General features: G+C 37.1%; 1 protein-coding gene across 1 annotated transcript in view; it reads left to right on the top strand.

Moving 5' to 3' along the window:
* The window catches only part of PPM1L (protein phosphatase, Mg2+/Mn2+ dependent 1L), a 288405-nt gene that overhangs the window by 177951 nt on the left and 93193 nt on the right, over positions 1 to 17261 (top strand). Inside the window, exon 2 of the mRNA XM_026016494.2 lies at positions 11536 to 11710. Coding sequence (XP_025872279.1) covers positions 11536 to 11710 — 175 coding nt within the window. The remainder of the gene's footprint in view (positions 1 to 11535; positions 11711 to 17261) is intronic.

The following is a 17261-nucleotide window of genomic DNA, read 5'->3' as shown; positions in this document are numbered from 1 at the left end:
TTTTGTCATCTGTATATGTATGTATGCATAGTGTGTGTGTGTGTGTGTATTTCTGGGAAGAGATCCATTGCTCTCCTCAGATTTTCATTTACATTCAAAATTATACAAAAACAATAAGAAACACTAAGTTTGAGATATAATAGGGGCTGGCTGTGTCCAAACTAGCAGTCCTGTTTCCTGTTGTATTAAATAAAATTTAGTGCTCAAAAACTGTAAACTAGTATGACATTTATATAAATGGCAGAAGAGTGGGAAATGTCAGAGTGATAGAAGGAAACACAATGGGCCTGGTCCTTTTATCTTTTATGTGTGTGATCATATATAATTAACATTCATAGAGCATTAAGCTTAGTTTTCAAGTACACCCTCTGCACCCTTTCCTCCCAGCATGCCATCAAACTGAGTTTGATGTTAGGGAAACCCATATATGTGAAAAACATGCTTGCCCCACCTGTTAGTTGTTCATAAATTCGTGAGGAGGAAAATAGGTGACTGGAGAGACAGTGCAAGTGGTTGAGAGCTGTGACAGAGGTCCCAACAAAGGATGGTGCTGTGGCAGTACAGGTGAGGAAAACAATAGTTTTTGTTCTGGAAGACTAGTTTTGCAACCTAAGTATGACTCCTATCTGCACAGGAGAAGTTTTAGAACCATGTGCATGCAGTAGATACTACCGAATGCATTTCTTTACTTCCTTAAGTGTGAGATGCAACAGATTAAGGTGGGGGGGGGCGGGTATTATTTATTTATTTATTTATTTATTTATTTATTTATTTATTTATAAGATTTTTACTTATTTATTTGACAGAGGAAGAGCAAGTGAGCACAAGCAGGGGGAACAGCAGAGGGAGAGAGAGAAAAACAGACTCCCCACTGAGCGGGGGAGCCCCACATGGGGCTCAATCCCAGGACCCTGGGATCATGACCTGAGCTGAGGGCAGATGTTTAACCAGCTGAGCCACCCAGGTGCCCCAGGTTTGGGTTTTTGTTTGTTTGTTTGTTAGGTTAGCCTCAAAAAAGTTTTGATGGTGGGCCTTGCAAGTGGGGCCAGAGATGGAGAAGAGTAAATTAAACATTAAGATAGTGCAGATTTTTGTGTTTTCCTCCATGCAGAGTTAAATTTCAGAGTAAAAATGTCTGTCTGTCCTGACCTTTACTTTCCCACTTTATGTCTCATTCACAGGAATTTCTCTGGGTGCTTTACTGCTGCTCACTTTACATACCTATATGTAAAAAATGGTTCATTTTGTCCATGTTAAGACTGAACATTTCTTAGTGTATTACTCCTTCAGATATTTGCCTTTTGATAGGTGGAGAACTAGCAATAAACCAGTCATCGAAAAAAGCAAAAACAAAAACAAAAACAAAAAACCAGTCATCGAAAGTTCTATGCAGAAAATAGAATGGTAGAATGAGATAGCTCCTAGTTTCCTGAACAGAAAGATGGATGCTTCTCAACATTTCCAAGGCACATACAAGGAGCTTAAATCTAATGCTGGCTTTGAAGGCATTTTTTAAAAGTCATATCAGGCTGGAGACATCAGCACAATTGGCATTGGCTTTGGACTTCCCCACCACCCTGACCATACCTGCTCTTTGGAGGTGATCCCCAAAGAGCCTGACAGGCAGCCGTGAAGCAGAAGCCAAGTGAGGCCCAAGAGGGGTTCTCTGGCTCTAACTGCCAGCCAAGGAACGTTTTGTCTGACTGTGTTTTGGCTGCCTCCCTGGGGGATTGCTCTATTGTTATAGTTACGGAGTTCTTTTTGATTAATAACTCGTGAGTGTTTTATAATTCATTTATAACAGTTGGTCCCATTAGCTTCCTGAACCAACAAGGGCATTTTGTTAGCATTCTGCATGGAACTTTCTAGAACACGTTTGGATAGCACCTAGGGAAATTAGTATTTCCCCAAGCCCAAGATTCAGAAATGGAAAGGAATTTTATCAGTAATTAACCATAATTTTCTTTGAAATATACAACATTTTTCTCTCTGTAAACAAACATTACCTTGCTTTTTTCTTCTATAGATCTCAAGTGTACAGAATGTGAAACAGTTCCTTACTTCTTTCTATATTTGCTGAAATGATAGGAACTCACCTATCACAAAAATTTAACAAGACTTCTTTGGTGGAGTGCTGCTTGTTTTCTCAACAGATTTATGAGGAAGTCTGCTTGTTGGCTGTTCTTATGTTGCCATCTCTCAGGAGAACACTGCTGCATATGTGTGCTTTGAGAAAAAAAAGAAGGACCATGGCCTTTATGTAGTCTAATCCCCTCTGACTCTCTAGACTGTGTGTGTTAACTAAGGGGCAGAGGCTTCCTAATCATCCTTCTGATAGTAGGGAAATAACTTCACCTTTTTTTTTTTTTTCAGACTGTAAATAGATGGACCTTTTAATCCCTTGGAGTTTGAATGTAGATTTGACCAAAGTAGTAGGATTAGGAAAATAGACCATGCGCTAAACAATGTTTGATACCTTAGTTAATGATATCTTACTGATTCAAGAATAGGGATCTAGAAAAGGAAGGTAATTTGGTTTTTATATACATAAAAAACAACCATCTGCAGTCTGGGAAGCTGTCATTCAGGGAGTGGAATAGTGAAATTTGAGTTATATTTTCATACTCTGATATGCTTGGTGCTACCACGTGAATAAGGCCTCAGATCAAATATGGATCAGATGACTGATAAAGTTATTAACGGTTTGTCACTTGAAGAATCCCAGGCAAATCATCCTGAATAATCTAGAACTTAGCAGTCAGCACCTTTATGATTAAACTAAATGAAAACTTCAATCTCCATATTAAGTAGGTAATAGGATTTCAGCTCCCTCCCTTGATGAGTGCTATGCCCTCTGTGGTGGTCATTTTGTCACATGCCTGACTAACATTTGCACATCCCCAGCGTAGGTTCTCCAGAGCAATCTCAAATCTCCATAATAAGCCAAGGATTTCATTTCTATACTTCAAGCATAAGCCTGGAACTTTTTCCTGATGCCTTCTCTCTTGGAGGAATCAAATTCACCTTCTTGAGCCGGAATTATGAATTCAGGAGTGCAAGATGGTCCTCTCTGGGATGCTTTTCTTATTTAAATAACCATCTTCCAGGTTCAAAGAGGCAGAGACTAAAAATGGCAAGAAATGAGGCTCTTGGCAGGTGTGCGAGAGAGGAACAACTCTCTTGCCTTATGTCCTCTTTCTGGTGAGCAAGGGCATTCACTCTGACTTGATTTTAAAGCGCCTGGAGCCAAAGAGCAGTTGTCAAAAGTTAATGATATGTTACCCGAAGAAAGATGGATTCCAAGGTGGACCTAAGTAAATTAACGTGTGATCTGTGTGCTGGCTGCTGCCAAATCAGCACAGGCACATTCACGTCTCTTCAAGGGCAGGCAATCCTTGTCTGCAATAAAAATATTCCTCATTCCCTTCTCTCCTCTATCTTCCTGTGGCACGAATTATGAAGGATCTCCTTTACGGTCTCTCCTTTATCTTGTGAATACCTAGATATCATTCCTTGGTCACCATGTCCCAAAATTCAGCTTTTTCTCTCTACTCAGTACTTGCAGAATTGATTTTCCATCTTAACTCCCTCATATGTCTTTGTCAGCACCAAAGTCCACTTCTCACCTAAAGGTTCACTGGTCAGATGCCCGATCCAGCACCTGTATACAAGATCACTGTTACCTGTGGGTAACATGGGTCCAAGGATCAGCCCTTTTAGTCTCTTCTGATCCAGTTTCAAAAGCCTGTGTTCATTCAGAATGAACACTCATCCAAAGCAGTAGCCCTCTGTGTTCCAAATGAGGCAAAAATGTGGCATAGATATAAACTGAACTATACTCCATCTTATTTGACCCATTCATGTCAATGGAGGATTTCTTTTAGCCAAATTACAATTGTTATGTGTGTGTGCATGTGCACGCTTGCATTAAGGAAAACAAAAGGAAAATGGTAAATTTATAAAGTCAGAGAATTTGAAAGATATTAAAATTCTGAAACTTCTTTCTATCTTGGCAAAGCATACTCCAGCCCATCCTTGAGGCAAAAGTGGCTATGTCTTTTTAAGATGCATTTTCAGATTCTGTAATCTGAGGATCTCATTTGTTAATTTTTCAACATTGCTTTGAAATTGGGTCTTTACATCAGGGCTTTATGACAAAGATCATTACAAACTTAATGATAAAGGCTATTCTTTGGAGGGGGCGCTTGACTGGCTCAGTAGGTGGAGGATGTGACTCTTGGTCTAGTCAGGATTGTGAGTTCAGGCCCCACGTTGGGTGTAGAGATTACTTAAAAAATAAGATCTTTAAAAGATCCATTCCTTGGTTTCAAAAATATCTTCTAAGTAAGAATTTATTGAGTTTAGAGTGAGCTTTCTTTTTTTTGAATACCATACCTAAAATTTTTAAATATACAATTACATGTGATAAACTAAGTCTGAGAATTGGTAATAAGATAGAATATTTGATTAGAAAGGAAAAGGCAAAAAATTTAAAACTCCCAAAGCTATGAAGTATGCAGTATTAAATAAAAATTGTAAAGTACACTTTCATCAATGATATCAGAAGCCTGAATCTGTCTGTTAAAGTTCAAAATGGATAGTAACTTGAACTCTGCAAATTCTCTGAGAAAAATACTATAAGTGACTTGAACATAGGTCTAATTTGCTTGCAGTCTTTCTCTAATGGGGGCTCTATTAGAATTTAATTCAATATCATCTAGTATCTTTTCTTGAAAATAGCTTTTGCCTCCCTAGAACTTGTAACCAAAGTTATTCGTCTGGTATTTTTCTTTAGAATTCTATTTAAAAAATCTAATACTTTCTCCTTGTGAGGTGGTGGTGGAGGTGGATAGTCTTCAGGCTTATAGTTCAGTGTTCAAAAGTAAGTTTATTCTGTTTTACTTATTCAATTTTCCCGTTTCCTCTCAATATCACTACCTCATCTTTAGTTTCCAATTTTGCAAAATGGAAGCCATTTTACATGTTTTTATTCCCATCTATCACCAGGCTTGGTTCAAGTGCTCTTTTGTTCTCTTCTCAGGGACTTTATCCCAGCTTGGGGCTGCTTTACCTTAAAAAGAAATGGCCACAGTATGCATCGCCTTCTTTTTTTCAAAAATTGATCTTTTTCTCTTTTGGCTCACAAACGATTGGTGTTTCCTGCTCCACCACTCATTGCAGAGCCAGGGATAAATTACTTAACCTCTCTGAGTCTGTTTCCTCATCTGTAGAAACCTATCAGGGTTATTGTGAGGATTAAATAAGGGAATACACATAAAGCATTCACCTCAGTGCCTGGAACATAGAAAGTGGGCAAACGTTTCCTACCATTTTTATTTTTGAAAAATTGGAAAATGCAGAAAACTACATAGAGAAAAAAATTAATATCCCCTGAACTCTTACTACTCTGAAATAACTGTGATCAATATTAATATAGTTCAGCCAGTTTTTTCCTCACACATGTAGTATACAAACTGCTTTGTAATCTGCTTTTCATTATGAACATTTCCACAGATAATTTAGTGTTCTTTCATAATATGATTTTGAATAGCTGCATTATATTCCATTGCATGGGTGCCTCATAATTGAATCAACCAATTTCAAGACCGATTTCATTATCATGAATAATACTTTGATAAACATGTTTACACCCAAATCTTCAGGCTCATCTTTAACTTTTTTCTTAAAATAAGTTCCTAGAAAAGCAAGTACTGTAGGTAAAAGCTAGAAAGCATTTTAAAATTCATATTACATTTTTTCATTTGCTGTCCAAAGAGATTGTTCAATTTATACACCAACCACAATATAGAAGGCCAGTTTTCCTTTCCTTCAGACTTCTTACTTATCTCTTTAATTTTATTCAATTGCATTTTATTTCTAATTAATTAATTTTTTAGAGAGAGAAAGAGCAGGAGAGAAGGGGGCAGGGGGACACACACACACACACACACACACACACAGAAAGAGAGAGAGAGAGAGAGACTTTTAGCAGACTCCACACCCAATGAGGAGCCTGACATGTGGCTCAGTCTCACAACCCTAAGATCATGACCTGAGCCGAAATTAAGAGTTGCATGCTTAACTGACTGAGCCACCCAGGCGCCCCCCTCAAGTCATTTTAAACTCAGTTCCAGCCACAATCTTTCTCAAACAAGATGTGATCATTTATTTCACTCTAAGATGTTCAGTATTTCCTGTTACTAACTGCTACAAATCAAAACACCCTGGTTTAACAGTGAGTTAAAACTTCTCCAACTGCCGAGTTCTCTTTTACCTTAGTTTTTACCAACTCCATTTCTTAATATTTCTTCCTCTGAACTCACATTCACTACTTTCTAGATTGCTTTTCTTTCCTCCAATAAAAGTGCCTCTTACCTCAACAATGATCTTTAAACTCCAGTGATTTCCTGATTCTTTTCTTGGCCCTGCTCCTTAATTTTTCTCCCTAGAGGCCATTCAGCGCTTAATATGGGTCATATATTAAATAAATATGTTAATTTATCTTGAGAGTCATGCTTTTTTTTTTTTTATGGCTTTGTGAAGTGTGTTTTTCCAGTATTTCACGTGTGTTTTATTTGCACATTAAGCTTGCAGGTACCTTTATGGCAGAAGTTTGTTCTCCCAGCAGCAGGGCTGATGCACTTTACTCGGCAGACACTCAATATGTTGGAATTGGCTGGCTGACAGGTTTTTAAGATGAATTGTGAAGCATTTAGGTATCTTTTAAAATACTTTGCACCCTCCCCCATTCTTTCATATATATTGATTATTTCTTAAAGAACAAACCACTGTAATAGTACATAGTTTCTTAGCCTAATGATCAGTATCAGCATTAACCTACTAGGTTCCCAAATTTAGGCCCTTAGTCATTCTGCTTTTCTTTTATCTTTGTGAGTGTTTTTTTTGTTTTGTTTTGTTTTGTTTTGTTTTTGTTTTTGTTTTTTACAGGGTCTGCTCTGGCCCTTTACTGTCTTACAGACTGAAGTTGGCATGTATACAACTTCCGTAAGAAGATACATTGGCTGGGCACATTCTGTGTCCTACCTCACAAGCTTTTAGTTCATCTTTCCGGCTGTTAACCATCTTCTCATGTGTAACCTGGGGAGCCGAGGAACTCCATATCTTCCACTTTCTGCCCTGAGGCTTCTCTGCCACCAGCTGAACAGGCACAAACTTGAGCTTATAGGCAGAGTGAACCTCTGCAAGGCAGCCCTTAACTGAGGGGCCCCATTGGGAAGTACAGTCTGCATGACACCTCACAGGGTCCCTAAGTAGAAGCAAGCTCATTGTCCAATGAATTGAAACAGATAAGGATGGAGAAGATCAAACAAGTATGAAGAGGACATTAAATATAGCTTTGCATGTGAAGTACATAGTTTGCTATTTTGGCATATAAATAATGATTTGGGTTTAAGCTGCTTACTTTCCTAAAATAATGGCATCAATGATAATTAAAAAGTAAGTGTAGTACCATTTGCTGGTGGAAGATGACTCCCAGGCTCTATCTGGAATCATGAAAGCGAGTTTGGAATGTAGGCAAAGAATTGAGCTGTCAGAAGATTTTCTCCAAAGGCTATCTCAAAGTACCTGATTCTTGGATATAGTCAAGATATTAAATTTCTTTGGTGCAAAGCACTGAAGCAGATATTGGGGGAATTCAAGGATGTATAAGATACAGTTCTTATGTCAGCCAAACTGGAGAATTAAAATACTTACCCCTATACAAATACCTGTATAAATACTTGAAAGGCTGTTGGTTGTTGTTTGGTGTGTTCACTAACAGAATTTGTAGCATTTGAGCCAAACGTTCAAGGATGTGAAGGACTGGCCCAAACCAGGAAGTTGTGTACTTTCATTGAAAGTTACTCTGGGGCAGCCCGTGTGCCCAGCGGTTCAGCGGTTTAGCGCCGCCTTCAGCCCAGGGCTTGATCCTGGGGCCCTGGGATCGAGTCCCACATCGGGCTTCCTGCGTGGAGCCTGCTTCTCCCTCTGCCTGTGTCTCTTGCTGCCCTCCCCCCATGAATAAATAAATAAAATTTAGAAAAAGAACATACAGAATGGTAATGGCATAAATTGTTGAAAAGTATAAAGTACCACACAAATGCAAGATATTGATAATGGTAATAATATTATTATTTCTGAATTGGTTAATTATAAGAACATGCAATTTAGGATTTAAGCTTCCAGTAGCACTTTTCATTGATTAAAGAATAGATAAGTAATCTTAAATTTTAATTTTTCACTTTTTTAGAATTCCAATGAAAATTTTAAATGTAAATTTTTCTTTGTATTATCTATCACTTGTAGAATAATTACAATCTCAGTTAATAAGATGACAGCCTGGTTTTAGATTAAGATATAATTGACATATTAGATTCAGGTGTACAACATAATGATTTGCTATTTGTATATGTTATGAAATGATCATCACAATAAGTCTGATTAACATCTGCCACCACACACAGTTACAAGTTCTTTTCTTATGATAAGAATCTTTAGGATCTGTTCTCTAAGCAACTTTCAAATATACAATACAGTATTATCAACTGTAGCCACTATGCAAAACATTATATTCCCAAGACTTATTTATTTTATAACTGGAAGTTTGTAACTTTTAACTACCTTCACCTGTTTTATCCACCCCCATCCCACCAATCTGTTTTCAGCATCTATGAGTACAGTTTTCTTTTGTTTTGTTTTAGATTGCATATATAAGTGAGATCATATGGTAGTTGTATGACAGCCTCTTTTTAAACATAGATTCAAGCTTGAACAAACATAAGTTTTTAACTGCCATTTGAATACATTTTGAACATTACCTTGGTATAAAGGTGATTTCTTGAAAGATCTTAACAGAATCTAGTATTTTGCTAGAGTTGTTTCTTTCTTTTCCTCTTAAAAATCTTTCCCAACAGAAAGAACCCCATGCATTAAGTTATACTGTTTTAGAAATGAAATGTCAGGGTCCCTGGGTGGCTCAGTTGGTTAAGCATCCGACTCTTGCTTTTGGCTCAGGTCATGATCTCAGGGTTGTGAGATCAAGCCCATGACTGGCCTGGCACTCCAGTGCAAAATCTGCTTGTCCTTCTCCCTTTGCTCCTCCACCTATTCTCTCTCTCTCTCTCTCTCTCTCTCTGTCTCTCTCTCTCAAATAAATAAATGAAATCTTAAAAAAAAAAAAGAAATGCCAAAATATAACTCCTATATAGTAAAAAGATATAGACTCTGTCCAAAGACCTACATCATGATTTTAATTAGAAAAGTAAATCAGTAGATATAATCAGAAGGAGATGTGTATACTTTCAGTAATAGAGAGTATACCAATACCTATAAACTGTACATTTTATTTTTTTATTTTTTATTTTTTAAACTGTACATTTTAAATTACTTCTGGTACCTCATAGATTATCTCCAGGGGAAAAAAATTACAGACAGATGTTACACTGAATAGCAAGGTAGTATGAGTCTAAGAATAGTTATTCGACTGTGTGTCTCTTCCTTTTTCAGTGTCAGGAGAAAATTGTTATTAAATTCTAGAATTAAATATGCTGTGCTAATGTTCTGAGTCCATTTACATTTCATGGAATAATTTTATTTGTTCTGCACTAGCTGGCTGGCAAGGAAATTGAACAATGTTTGGTGATATTTTAAAATTGTAATTTCATCAACAACTGACTTATGAAATCTAAATGTAAATCTGGAAATAAAAAGTGTTGTGTGCTATATTTGACCACTCTGAGGACTGATCTATAACTTTTCCTCATCATTTCCCGGTAGGCCTTTCCTGGGAGGTCAATTGTCATTGTTCTGGCAAGCTTCTCTTCATCTTAAATTGTGCTAACATTTAAAAGGAAAACTCTGAAGGTCACAAAAGAACATTTTAAGATAATTCTTAGAAATTACAATAGTAAGAGCACTGAAACAATACAGAAATGTGGGGAGTAAAAAGTGAGTATGTTCTGCAATTGGAATATAGCCCTCAATATCTTCTCCCACATGTATGATATTACAGAATAGCACATATACATATGTGTATGCTTTCCATGAAAAGGATATACTGTGACTGGTATTCTGTGACTTTGTTTTTTAATCTTAACAGTAATACCATGACATTCTTCCTTGCTGCTACCTATAGACCTATCTCATTTTTTTCCAAGGGTTATAGAACATGCTGTTTGATAAATGAAAAAAAAAAAAACCACAACAAACCCCTGTTGATGGGCATGTATGGTATATATGTCTGTGGGTGTGTTTAACTCAAACTTGTCTTAAATTATGCAATTAATAGCTATATGGGAATTTTTTAAAAATATTAAACTATGTGGAGGGGTCTTCTAGGCACTGCTAGGCAGTCCTTCTTAACAGTTTCTTTTATTTACATTTCCAAGTGGTTGTGAGTAAAATTTTAAACAATATATGTATGCCTTTATTTATTTTATCAACTTCAGACTTTATGCATGTGATGCAGGGCCATACTGCAAGGAGATGCCAAACTCTTGGCATTCTTAAAAGGGGTGTTTTAAGAATTTCAGAATTCCCCTGATTCATACATGCCTCTCTATCATTTAATTTCTCTCTTAAAGTTCTGTTTAACTTTTAACTATGATTCTCAACTGAGAGGGAGAAAAGTATGCTTTCTCCAGCATGAGCATATCAGAATCTTTGGGGAGGTCTTTTTCAAAGTACGCATGCTTTCCTTCTTACCTTAAATGGAAGCATACTTACTGGGTTGAAAAATCACTGCATGTAATTTCAGAGGTTACTCATCTGGAGGCTTTGGGCAGATTTTGTAGCAGAGAAAAAACAAGTTAAGAATGATGTCTGTGTGTGTGTGCGCGCACGTAAGAAATAAATAAATATATATATATATATAAAGAAATGTGAAATTTCTTATAAGAAATTAAGAAACTTCTTATTTTTTATATATTTATAAGAAATATATATATATATATATATATTTAAGTGGTAAACAGTTATTTTTTCAGGGTAAGGAGTATCATTGTCTTAGATCTCTTCATTCTCTGTTTATCCCATTATTCCATCATCAGCCCCAGCAGAGCACTCTCCTTTCTATTCACTTCATAAGAGTTCCTATGAAGCATTAATGAGCGTAAAACATCAAAGCAGAGATGTGGATGTCATAGCATAGGTGGGCTCACTGCTGAGATGAGTGACTAGCTTCTACATTCTAGACAAGGGCAAGTGAGATTTATATCCAATAAATAGGATAAAATTATGATCATGGAGCCTTCAGAGTTCAGTGGAATAGTTGAAACTGAGTATTAACTCGTTGTATGCCAAACCAAATCCATCATCTCTCATACCTTTAAACCTGGTGGAAAATTCATGCAGCTCTGTGAGTCTATTTGAATATCCATACTTAGTAGAGTGGACTCTAAAAATGACAACGACGAGGATATGCTTGTCCAAAGCATTGATTCCACAGTGCTTTGAGTTTTCCCTACAGCACGTGAGGGGAAGGAAAAGCCTAAGATGAAAAAAAACTAATGGGTTTTCTATCTGTTTTAACTGCAGACTGCAGCTGAATATGTAAAATCAAGACTCCCAGAGGCTCTTAAACAGCATCTTCAGGACTACGAGAAGGACAAAGAAAATAGTGTTTTGTCTTACCAGACCATCCTTGAACAGCAGATTCTGTCAATTGACCGAGAAATGCTAGAAAAATTGACTGTATCCTATGATGAAGCAGGTATGTTTGTCTTTACACACACATACATACACTTTTTTTCTCCTTGCAGAAGTGTCTTTATAGACTTTGGTTACAATTAGGCCCTTTTCTGAGGTAGAAGATGGAGGGCAGACTGGATTCAAAGTTATATAACATGGATTAACAGTAAGTTTTTTCTCTGCAGCTTTAGTATCAAAAATTTCATCAAGAGATTTCTAAAAATGGCTCTTAAATCAAATCCCTTTAAAATTTTTGCTCTTTTTTAAATGGAATTTTTCTGGCCTTTCATGAACCATGTACTCTTATTGATTTAATCGTTTGAAGTGTCACTTCAGTTTTGGATACCAACTAAAAACTTTTACATCTGATAATCCCAGGATTGTTATTACTTCAAGTGTTATTTTTTAATTTCAGAGATTTTTTTCTTTTTCTTTTTCTTTTTTTTTATTTTTTTTTTAAATTTTTTTTTTATTATTTATTTATGATAGTCATACAGAGAGAGAGGCAGAGACATAGGCAGAGGGAGAAGCGGGCTCCATGCACCGGGAGCCCGACGTGGGATTCGATCCCGGGTCTTCAGGATCGTGCCCTGGGCCAAAGGCAGGCGCCAAACCGCTGCGCCACCCAGGGATCCCTTTTATTCTTTTTCTAAAGAGGTACCTTTTTTCCCCTTGAAGTTTCAAGGTAAACTTCAATTTCTTTTCCTTTACCTCCTCTGATGAATTCCCACCCCTAATACCACATTGGAGGCTTTGGCTTACTACCTGCTTTAAGTTCATCCTATTTAAGGGAATTTCTTAATAAAGGCACGGACAGACTTCCTTGTAACACCACTTTAATTTAATATAAGGTCTGTCAGCTAAAGCCCAATTTTAATGAAACCAGTACACTATTACCTGGATTTTTAAATCTTTAATAAAATTACACTTAGGAGAAATACCCAGATTAAAATTGTCATTACTTGCCCCTTACTCCCCCTAAATGGAGGAAAATATAGGAAAATCGGTTGCTAATGGTCAAATGTTGATAATATCAATCCCCATTTCAATATCAGGAACTTCTGTCTCTGGTTTCACAAGGAAGTTGTTACTTTGCATTTTATATTCTTCCTCATGATCTAAGCAGTCTCAGTGCTGACATTCTCAACATTTGATTTCAAGCTTGAATAGCAAACAGAAGAGCAAATATAAAAAGCAAACATTATGCTACCTATGTCTAAGCACTACAGGAATTTTCGAGTTGCCAATCTGCTGCCATTTACATTTTGCCCTCTAAACCCTTTACATCCCTGTTAGAATCTACATTTCTAGCCCAAGACATCTCTACTCTCTTTCTCTTTTGCTTATTAATTTTCCAGACACGTTGGCTTTCCTCTGCCTGTTGGGTGGTTGGTTATTTGATCTCTGTATTTGTCTTGTTTTTAACATTCTTTTCTTTGGACTTCACATTTGTCTCCTCTCTCATCCCTAATGAAATAAAGTAAGGCTATGATCAGCCCAATCAAAATAATATAAATATTCATAGAATCTCAGAGATCATAGAACTCGTAGCCCACCCACTTCCTGTTCCCATAACCATTTTATGCTGAGAAAGCTGGGACCCACAGACCTGCCTGAAATCACATACTTAGATGTAGAGCTGGGACTCCAGCCTCCTAATTACTAATCAAGCTGGGCTTTCACCGCACTCAGACAGGTTCTCATTCCCTCAGAAGGCATTTGTGGAATGCATAGCAATATCCTAGGTAGTTGGAAGAAAGAGGAAAGAGTGTTGAAAAGAGGGGGAGGAATCTGAGATGTAGAAAATACAAATCTTGCTTAAAGTCTAGCTGGGGAGCTGAAACATCTGTGTATGACTTCTGGAAAACAATGCCTGAGGCTCCATAATGACGACAAACTATCAGAGGTAAGCTGAGGGATGTGGAGTAAAGGGATAGTGAAAGTGGCTCAGATTTTCAAAGGATTTCTTTTGGGACCAACATTAGTTTAAACCCTGAAGCTCAAATGATGAACGTGGTTTTATGAAGAGAAGAGAGACATAGTCTGTGTGGATGACGGGGCTCAAGTGGACACGGAGGTGGCAATGACCATCAGCCTCAACCTCCTCCCAGTCAATTTTACCTTCTTTGGGAATAATTTTCCACTCACCTGCACTGTTGTGAAGCAACTACTACTCTGCATGGAGACACTTGTCCGTGGACATTAGGGGCAAATACTTTGGGATGGGATTTGTCAGTAAAGCCTGCAGTGTGAAGCAGTGGAAGGCATACAGGGTCAGAAGCTGGAGGTCTACATTGGGGGACTTTCCTCTGGCTTAATACTGGTGTGAGCTTTAAGCAAATTCATCTCATAGAGCCTCTGTTTCTGCATCTATAGAGTTGGGCTAGTAATTACTCACAGGGTTATTATGATAAAATATAGCATGTTTGCAGAAGTCCTTAGAGATCATATTGCAAATGCTACTAATGTTGAATGAGAACAGATTTGGATCTTGTCTGTCCCTCAGACCAGTTTAAAATGCCTTTAAGAGTGTTTTCTTGGTATATAATGTTTGGGAAGACAGAGGGAAATTTTTTTTTAATGAGATTTTAATAAATGATCTTCAGACGCTTTGAGAAGTCAAGCAACATCTATTTGTTAAGTCACCTATCTGGGCCCGATTTACCCTTGGTCGTCATTCCTGCATGAGATGACACATTTTGTGGGGGCTCAGTATATGTGTATGAATAAATGAATGTCACTATGTGTTGTCAGATCAAAAGGTCACTGCCTCCTCCTCCATTACTCATATACTAAAGATTCCATTTAAAGAAAGAGAAAATACAAAAAAAAAAAAAAAAAGATACTGCTATTTAACAGAAAAAATATTTCATTGTAATACAAAAGAATTGGGATAGAAAATTGGTAAAAAATATATATATATATATGTATATATCCAATACCTTCAGAGACAAACATCCTATACTAAGACACTCATTGCTTCTACTGTTTAGCTTCTTATACTATCCCTGCTTTGATGTTCTCACATTCTTAATTCAGCTTTCCTAGTTTGAGGAAGTAGTTAATTGTTAATTGGACACTAGCCTGGTCTCTTGAGAGGTTAATTTGTCTTTAATGCTTATCCACTGATAAATCAGCCCAAGTGACTTACTGACAGTTGCCACCATCTGTGGCTTCTAAACTTCTAAAAACCAATTAATGAAAAAATACTTAGACACTTGTCTGAAAGCATTGGCTCAGAACCTTTTCTCCCTCCCTTCTCTTTCTTAGTCTTTCCTTCTCAGCATCCTCCTCTCTTTTCCTTAAGTATCCATCCTTAATACTTTACTCACTCACAGTTCAAATATCTGGCAAACTGACAAACCTGAAATTTAGCAAAGAAATTAGAAGTTAGGATATGTCACATGCAACTATACCATGTTGCAAAATTTGTGGACAAGCCCATACAACAGAGGCTTTAGATTCTTACCTATCATCTATATATATTTATTTTATATTGTTCTGATTAATTAGGTTATATTTTCCAATGTGATATTTTCTTTCTTAAAATTCTTTTTCTGACTTGGAGTGCATTTTTCTTGCAGGAATAGAGATAAGTAGAATGGTATAAGAGAATAGTAATTATAAATAATCCTACCTTTGTAAACATTTGGTGCATTTCTCTCACTCAAAGCATTTTTGAAATATGGTTGATATTCTGTGGTTTTATATTCTGCTTTATTCACTTAACATTAGAACATCAGGCTCCCTCGTTTCATTAAAACCTCTTTATGTGAAGATAATTTTAATGGCCGCACAATATTCAGTTCTTAAAAGTACTACTCACTAAAAGTTCTCCTATGTTGGACATTTATGGTTCTTATTTGTTTCTGCTATAATGAATCGTGCTGCAATGAATATGGTGGGCATTTGTCTGTGTTTCATATTACTCTAGAGAATAGACTTTAGAAAACAGGAGTTTAAAATTAGAATTAGAAGGTGGGGGAAGGGGATGACAATTGGAGCAGACACTGAGGACAGCAAGGAATACGAGTAAAGAGGAAATCCGCAGAAATCTGTAAAAAGCAGTTGTCATATTCCCAGCATTGCATGCACTACGCTCTGTGAAATCGGCATTTGTAGACTCTATTAGAGAACTGACATGACTGATCTTCAGAGTAGTGATCTTGACTCACAGAGAATGTTAATTATATTTTGTATATAAAAATAGAAATTGTGTAAACCAGTTTAGAAAGACTTTCATCAAAGTGGTTTATTTTTAAGTTTTGACAGGAAAAAAGCTGTTTTGTGGTATAATTGAAAGAGGTGTTGGAACCAAAAGACCCAGACTATATTCTAACTCTAGTGCCAACCAGGTATATGATCTTGAGTGAGTCACCCAACCTCCCAGAGGCCCATTTTCCCATAAATCAAAGGGATAGGGGCACCTGGGTGACCCAGTTGGTTAAGCATCTGACTTGGTTTTGGCTAAGATCATGAGATCATGCCCCGCATTGCACTCCATGCTCAGTGAGGAGTCTGCTAAAGTTTCTTTCTCCCTCTCCCTCTACTCCTTCTCGAACTCATGCTCTCTCTCGCTCTCTCTCTCTAAAGTGAACAAGCAAACCTTAAATAAATGAATCTTTGAATAAAAGACATGAACAGGATTCCATAGATGTCTTCCATTTCTAAAACTGTAACTGATCTCGACACTGGAAAAGTCAGGTTGCCATAGTTTCTGCAAGTTGGTATGTGACTTTATCTTGAACCTTCTGCTTGCTCTATTGCCTTTTTCTCCCCCCACCCCCCACATAGCCCACATAATCTGTACAAAATATCTGCTAAAACAAAACAAAACAAAAAAACCATCTCACAGCTTTCCTGGCATTGGCACAAGAAAATGCCTAGACATACTTTTGTTAGTGGGATGGGGAATGAGACTGTAAGAGTCAAGCAAAACAAGATTTTGGAAGGAGAGGTTCTGAGCCATCATTCATGGATCCTCATTATGACAGCTTAGAGGGACGCCTGGGTGGCTCAGCGGTTATGTGCCTGCCTTCAGCTCAGGGCGTGATGATGGAGTCCCACATCAGGCTCCCTGCATGGAGCCTGCTTCTCCCTCTGCCTGTGTCTCTGCCTCTTTCTCTCTCTCTGTCTTTCATGAATAAATAAATAAAATCTTTTTAAAAAAGCTTAGATATTTCTGTTAGCATTTATTAATACTAAGCAGAATTCAGAGTAAGAAGTAGGGTGTATTTTGCATTTGATCTATGAATGTTTTTCTTTGAATTGAAGTACAGGTTCATACACATTTCAACAGGTCGGGTTTAGCATAGAAAAATTTACAAAGAAAGCAGTGGCATGATTTGAGAAGAGATCAAAATAGCATTTCACACTGTCTCACAGAGCATCATTAGCATACATTTTCTTAATTTGTCATAGTGGGCAAAGTGGAAGGGTTGAAATAGCTGGAGAGGGGATCCTTCTTCGTACTATTTATTTTTATGCTGGTATATCATTCATATTTCTTCAAATAATCTCAAGTTGTTTTTAAGGGTTTTTTTTGTGTGTGTGTGTGTTTGTTTGGGGTTTTT

The sequence above is a fragment of the Vulpes vulpes genome, chromosome 3, assembly GCF_048418805.1.
Source record: "Vulpes vulpes isolate BD-2025 chromosome 3, VulVul3, whole genome shotgun sequence".
NCBI classification, from domain to species: Eukaryota; Metazoa; Chordata; class Mammalia; order Carnivora; family Canidae; genus Vulpes; species Vulpes vulpes.
This window is presented reverse-complemented; position numbering and strand designations above follow the sequence as displayed.